The sequence below is a fragment of the Embiotoca jacksoni genome, unplaced genomic scaffold (genome assembly GCF_022577435.1).
Source record: "Embiotoca jacksoni isolate LCO1_2020_lvr unplaced genomic scaffold, fEmbJac1.0.p SCAF_46, whole genome shotgun sequence".
Lineage (NCBI taxonomy): Eukaryota > Metazoa > Chordata > Actinopteri > Embiotocidae > Embiotoca > Embiotoca jacksoni.
In genome coordinates this window covers 2,085,496-2,092,680 of record NW_027185399.1, presented here as the reverse complement: position 1 = coordinate 2,092,680, position 7,185 = coordinate 2,085,496, and the positions used below count along the sequence as shown (strand labels likewise).

The window sequence follows — 7,185 nt, the reverse complement described above, 5'->3', positions numbered from 1 at the left end:
GGGGGGAGGAGGGAGTGTGGAGGGGGTGGGGGGCAGGAGAGGAGTTTGAACAATGAAGTGTTTATTACCACTCCCAATATTAAACTGGCTTGTGTACTTTCAAAATAAAACGCTCGCCGCGAGATGATAGTTATTAATCTTTTGCAGCTTTTGTTGTGTCGAGAACAGTTCAACAGGAAACTGGGTCATAATTCAAAAAAAGGGAATTTAAAAGAAAAGTGTTACTGAAGCTGTGGTCTCGTCATCGAGAGGGAAAATATGACCTTTCCTTTCATGCATCAAATTTGTTCTTCACTCTGCACTTTCCAGACAGATCAGAAGGTTTCTGTATTCACTGACATGCAGAACAAATTACTTTATTTTGCTTCTTTTGTTTTTTTAACTGCATCTGACCTGATTGTATTCAATTCAACTGATTAAAATTACACTCATAAAATATGTCAAATTTGTATCGTGAGCCTTGAGAAGCTTCACTGTTTGTAAATGAATACGATGATAGCGGAGGATGTCGAAGTCTTGTAGTTTTGTATAAAAAAAAATAAAAAAAAAGACCACCTTAAATTTCCTGTATACCCCTTCTGTATGTTTTTGTATATTTTCTAACAGCTTTACTTTTGTTGGTTTTTTGTATTTTTCTAATGAATCTGTATCACGGCACAGAAAAGCAATAAAGGAGTGAACTTTTTACCTCCGAGTGGGCGTCATTTTTCATGTGTTCACATTTTTTGGGGTTTATTTTCCACCTCAGAAGTCCGACTTCAGATACTCAACACTTCATTTGGAAGTCATTTTATCAACAGATTTCTCCAAACAGTTACTATAATGACCCGCTGACCACAAATCAACAATCACAGACAGCTGAAAGAAAACAGTATCAAGGTAAAAGGCTCCGTGAGGGCGTTAGAGGAACAGATACGAGCTTCATTTCTGTGGCATCAGATTTGGTGGAGCTGCAGTCGAGTTATTATCAGGCGGCTTTTTAATCTCTAATTTAATACCAAATTAATTTGATAATTTCAAGAAATGTCTTTGAAATGATTAGAAATCTGTTTGAAAAAAGTGTAAAACATATATATATTAATAATACTATGATAAACAGATTCCCTGGCCCTGTGCTTGGTGGGCTCCTTCAGTAATCACTACAGTACACGCCCATAAAGCTGAGTCAAAAAATAATGTTTTTAAAATGTTTAAAACTATTTCCTGCTCAAAAAAAAGACTTTACAATGATGTATTTGTGCCGACTGGCTTCTAACTGGATGATTTGTGACCGAGATCCTCGGATGTTCGTCCCTACAGGATTAAAACCAGTCAGTAGAGCCTATACTGTCTTTTTTATTCTATCAACATTAAATAATTCATTAACAAAGTCATCAAAACCTCCAAGACAGGAGTCCTCAATTTATAAAAAATGAGACAGGCTTTTTTTTTTATTTTTTTTTAGGCTTTTAGAAATTGTCTGATAATCTGATTAAAAAGTTAAATGAGTGAAGTCAAGTCAAGTTTTGAGCCTCAAACTTCATGAAGTTACGTTTTCACAGCAACGAGTGCCCTGATGACCAAAGTGAATTCTCCAAAGGTGAACCGGTAAACTCAGCGAGGCGCGGAGGACCGGAGGGAATCCCCGGTGAGCTGTGATTAAAGAGCAGCTCCCTGGAGATCACTTACTCTCCAACAAAGAGCTTCATCAGCGACTCTGACCTTCAAACACAAACTCTCAGCAGACCGACGCAACACCTGTTTGTTCCCGTTTCTGTTTTCAAACAACAAGTTTTACTCAAAGCTCTGAAATAAAGTTGGGCTGCAACAAACTATTACTTTTATTACTTATCAAAATTTCAGATTCATCTCAGAAAATAGCGAATTTTTACAGAATTATAACAACGTAAACATGAATAACTCAATACATGATTGATCTGTTTCCAGGAGCCCAGGTTGACATTCAGATTATGGCTGCAAATAACCATCGTTTTCTTTTCTGATTAATCTATTTTCATAAATAATTAATTCATCTTTTAATTTTCAAATGTCAGATATTGTTTAAAAAAAAAGAAGAAAAGGATCATTCACATGTTTCCTGCGTCACAGGTGCCCTCAATCAAATGTCATGTTTAGACTGTTCAAAGACAAAAAAAAATGCTCAGTTTACAAAGATAGAAATTAAAAACCGAATACGAAAATGTTTCGTAATGAAATTAATTAAAAATAATCAATCATCAAATTAGTTTTCCGGAGTACAATTAATCAATTAATCCTTCCAGCTCTTGAAATGTTCAAGGAAATAAAAGAAACTATGACTATTCTTATTTTATCTTTGCCGTTTTAGTTTTTAGTTTTACAGAAACCTGTTGACTCATCAATTTATAAACGAACATTTTAACTCTAAACGATGAATGACATAAATGAAAATGTGTGATTGAGGATGAAAGCAGAGAACTGAAGATGCTGTAAACGCTTCATGAACTTCAAATCTTTCCTTCAGTTTGAAGCTCAAAGAAAAGTTTTGATCATCACAAACAAAATGTGAAGTTTCTGTTGATTGTTTTCATATTCAAAGCTAATTAAAGTCAAACAAATGAGCAACAAAGATGTTCTCCTTATGGATTAGCAGCTTTGGTCCACAGAGAATAATTCATTGTTTTCAGGTAAATGTCAGAGAACTTAATCAGCTGTTTTCCACCGAGCACTGCAACTTGTGTACAACTTACAAAAACAGACATTTAAAGTAAATAATTATCTTAAATGTCACCGACAGTGATTGCAGATTGTTTTTGATGTCAGTGATGAGGAACCATCTCAGAAGACACTTTTAATGAATCCCTTTGATGCTGATAAAAACACAACAAGCTGCCTCATCTGTGTGTGTGTGTGTGTGTGTGTGTGTGTGTGTGTGTGTGTGTGTGTGTGTGTGTCCTTTACCGTCAGGGGCCTAATGAGGGTTGAAGCCTGAATGCACCGAGGGATCCCGTAAAGGTCGGGATGCTCCCAAAGTCTCGGCGGTGGAAAGTGACAACAAGTTTACTGGAGCAACACTGAAGACTGAAGTTGGAGAGTTAAAGACACAAAGTTAGAAATATATTTATCAACGGAAACTAGAATCTTTTGCCTCCGCCAAGCAGTGAAGTTGAAGTTTACATTCATGTTTGTCCAGATTTATATAATATTTGCAGTGAAGACTATTAAATCTATTAATTCTATTATTTTATATAAACTGGATAAACACAATGAAAAGATCAGATGAAACATTCTAAGAGTCTAACAGAGTCTAAGGAGGCAAAATCTTAGTTTTTTGACAAAGTTTGTTTTGCTGTGTGTTGTCAGCTGTTTGAATGTGTAAACTCAGAGAAACAAAAACAAGTCAAAATCCTCTTACGTGTTCGCGTGTTCACGTGTTCACGTGTTCGGTCAATAAAGCTGTGAAATGTGTCCACGGTCTCCTTCTGTTCTTCAGTTACGCTGTTGAAAAATGGACAGGAAACATTTTTGTTTTTTTTACACATTTCAATGTCAGTGAAGTTGACCTTTGACCTTTCAGATATTAAATGCCATCACTTCTTGATATTATGCTGTAAGACATTTCGTCCTAATTGGAGATCTGAAGTTACGGCCACAAAACGTGTTTCGTGAGGTCACGGTGACCTCTGACCTTTGATCACTACAATCTAATCAGTTATGAAGCCTCCAGTTTAGATTCTGTCCGTCGCCATCTTTGCTACTTCGGAGCGGTTTGGAGCAGGAAGTGACCATATTTGGACGAGCTGAGCTTTCTAATGAATGAGGGATTATTTTCAGATGGACCTCCAGAAAACTAATAAGAAGGAGTGACTTTAGCTAACAACACCGAGATAACTGATGGACACATTTTATTCACTTTGGATTTGATGAGAGAAGTTGAATGGGAGTCTATGGAGCCGGAGGCTTTTTGGAGCCGACCTCTAGTGGCACTCAGTGGTATTGCAGCTGAAGACACTTCTGGATCAGAACCATTTTACAGACCTGGAAGCTACGAACACTTTTATGAGGTCTCTGGTACGTTTGTCTAAAGTAATTTTATAACTATATGTACTTGTGCTGGTATATTTTCAAACTGCTAATATGCGTGCGCACAAACTGCACATATACACAGGTGCATACACACCATGACTACACACCCCTGAACCCTGATATGATTGGTGACCACATCTCATATAAAGTCTGATGCAGCGTTGGTGGTTGAGTGTAAACAGATCAACCAAGGTGAGTACTACGTAGTTAGGAGGTTTGAAATATGTCCAGTTTGAGCTACTAAAGTATTGAGATGATAACGACATAATTACGATCACCTAGTTTATATTGTTTTAACAGCTTTAACCTACACGGGGTTCTGATGTGGTTTATTTTGTTTGCTTGGTTTTTGATGTGGTTATTGTTGTTGTTTTTTTTCTGTTGCAGGATATTTCATCCTTTAACTTCGTTCAACCAGGAACACAATCCTGATTCTTCTGGATGACGTGTTCTTCAAAAATGATCGACAGCAAAACATTTACGCTGTTTGAACTAATTTTTCCGTTACAACTCTGATGATAACATTTGAAAGACTGATAATCTAATTCAGTGATCGTCTCAATACTTGTATGTGCTATAATTTTTTAATAATGAACTTGTTTTTTGGATAGTTTGCACACAAAGATTCAGTGAAAATGATTAAATAAGTTTTTTGAACGCTCCTAGATTATAAACGCATTCACTTCAATTCCAAATAACAACACATTGATTTCCATCTTTCACGTTGACACCCTGATCCTGAGGTGAGCACCGCTTTGATTTTTTACTCTTGGAAGGAAATAAATGTTTAAAGCTTTTATCTCCTGACAACAATGGTAGTATTAAAGGTCTTTTTTAACTAGGTTACTTATTATGAATACATATATATGTATACTGCTGAGTCATGTTTTCTATATATATATATATATATATATATAAATATATAAACTGTCATGCTCCAGCTGTCAGAGTGTGTTGTGTGTCGGGTTGTCACATGACTTTGCGGTTGCTGACCTGCGTGTCACCAGATGGTTTGTGGAGAATCAGGCGTGTGAAACCTGAGACGGGTGTTCAGGTGAACACGCTGTGATGAGGGGGGTCGCGACTCAGAGAGGTCGAGCTTTAATGGAGCCTAACACTGAATTAAACACGTGTGAAGCATAGTTTGACTATTAACATGATTAACATCGAGACACGGAAGCGAGACAGATCATATCTCCGATCTCCGATGTGCCAGAATGCCTCCATGCAGATTAAAGTTTGTGCCAACAGAAAAGAAAACATGCAAAGGTTTAAATCTTGGATTATTAAATATGCTATTGAAATAGTTTTCCAGATTTCTGGGCTCTCAGCTACATCTTCGATAATTGTTTAGGGCACTTGTGTCGCTATTTTTCTCTATTTTCAAATTTTTTTTTTTAAACCAAACAATCAGTCAATTAACAGAGAAAAAAATCTGCAAGAAAATCCATATTAAAAATAAATAGTTATAGTTCTAAAAATCTCCACCTCAACCAACTACAACAGTAAAATCCTGCTTTTACATTCAGACATTTTATTTATTTCCAAAAGGGAGACTTTGCAAACATACTTTAAATTTCTAAATTGTTTCAAATTTCAATTTGGCCTATAATAAAGTGTTATTATAACATAAAAATAACATAGAAATCCTCTTGATGTTATTGTAACTGATCATAATAATAATAATACATATATATATATACGTATATATATATATATATATATATATACATATACATATATACACATATATTTACACACACATATTTTCTGATACTGCTGAGTCGTGTTTTCTGCAGTTCTTCCAGAGATGAACGTGCCGTCCACCAACGTGACCGTAGTCATCGAGTACCGAGATTCTTTCGCCAAAGCTGTGACCAAGAACGTGATCGTTTTGGTTCTCGGCATTTCCATCAACTACATCAATGCAGGACTCATTCAAACCTTCCGCAAACACCAGGTCAGACTTTCCTTCGACTGAAAATACATTTACAAAAGTAATATGTGATATATAAAATGTAAAAAAAATGTACGTGACACCAAAATCCAATGCTAGATGTTCTGGCTTGAAATTGATCAACTTAAATTATTGATAAGACATAAGAGTAAAAGGAGTTTGTGGTTCCTGAAATTGCTAAATCAGAAAATTCTCACCATGTTTTGGGGATTTTATAAAAACATTATAAAAAGATTTGTGAGGAGTCAGCAGTTCTGAAATGTTCTCCTTTTCTATTACGAGTTAACATTTTAAAGGTTTTCATGTATGACAGCTCGTACTATTTTTCAGAAAAGCAGCTTTTTTTCCGAAGGAGTTTGAATCCCTAACAGACTTCTTGCGGCCCTCAGATCTTCTACATGAACCCTCGCTACATCCTGTTCTTCCACCTGGTGGTCAACGACATCATCCAGGTGACGCTGACCGTCACGCTGTTCGTCGTCAGCTACACCGTCTACAAGATCCACGTCTCCGTCTGCTGCATCTTCATCCTGATCGCCCTCTTCACCACCGAGAACACGCCCCTGAACCTGGCCTGCATGGCGGTGGAGTGCTACATCGCCGTCTGCTTCCCCCTCCGTCACGCTCACATCTGCACCGTCAGAAGAACGCTGGTTCTGATCGCTTTGATCTGGACCACCAGCGTCTCGTCTGTTCTTCCCGACCTCTTCGTGTCCTTGGCCACAGAGCCGCTGGACTTCTTTCATTCCCGCGTGTTTTGCCTCCGAGAAACGGCCTTTCGAAATCCCCACGTCATCAGGAAGAGGGACGTCACGTACACCGTGTACCTGGTCCTCGTCTGGTTTGTTATCTTCTATACGTACTTCAGAATCCTGTTCACCGCAAAAAACGCAAGCAGGGATGCTAAAAAGGCCCGAAACACCATCCTGCTGCACGGTTTCCAGGTGCTGCTGTGCATGGCGACATACGCAGACCCCCTGCTGAAACAGCTGCTGCAGCAGCTGTTCCCCAAGAATTATGCCGACTCCTTATTTGTTTGTTATATCATCATTCAGGTTTTGCCTCGATCCATCAGTCCGATCATCTACGGCATCAGAGACAAAACATTCAGGAAGCACCTGAAGAGGTATCTGTTATGTAAAGTGAACTGACAGTAAGAATTAAATCCTCCTTTAAAAGAGCTT

General features: G+C 37.6%; 1 protein-coding gene across 1 annotated transcript; it reads left to right on the top strand.

Annotated features, from left to right (window-relative positions):
- The first annotated feature begins 5,854 nt into the window (after nt 1-5,854).
- Nucleotides 5,855-7,152, top strand: LOC138210449 (odorant receptor 131-2-like). Its single transcript, XM_069169618.1, has 2 exons — nt 5,855-6,004; nt 6,391-7,152. The coding sequence occupies exons 1-2, from the start codon at nt 5,855-5,857 to the stop codon at nt 7,150-7,152; spliced, it is 912 nt and encodes a 303-aa protein (XP_069025719.1).
- The last annotated feature ends 33 nt before the right edge of the window (nt 7,153-7,185 follow it).

Coding starts and splice junctions, on each gene's coding strand:
- LOC138210449 (XM_069169618.1), top strand. CDS start 5,855: ATGAACGTGCCGTCCACCAACGTGACCGTAGTCATCGAGTACCGAGAT. Junction 6,005..6,390: donor AAACCTTCCGCAAACACCAG/GTCAGACTTTCC, acceptor TGCGGCCCTCAG/ATCTTCTACATGAACCCTCG.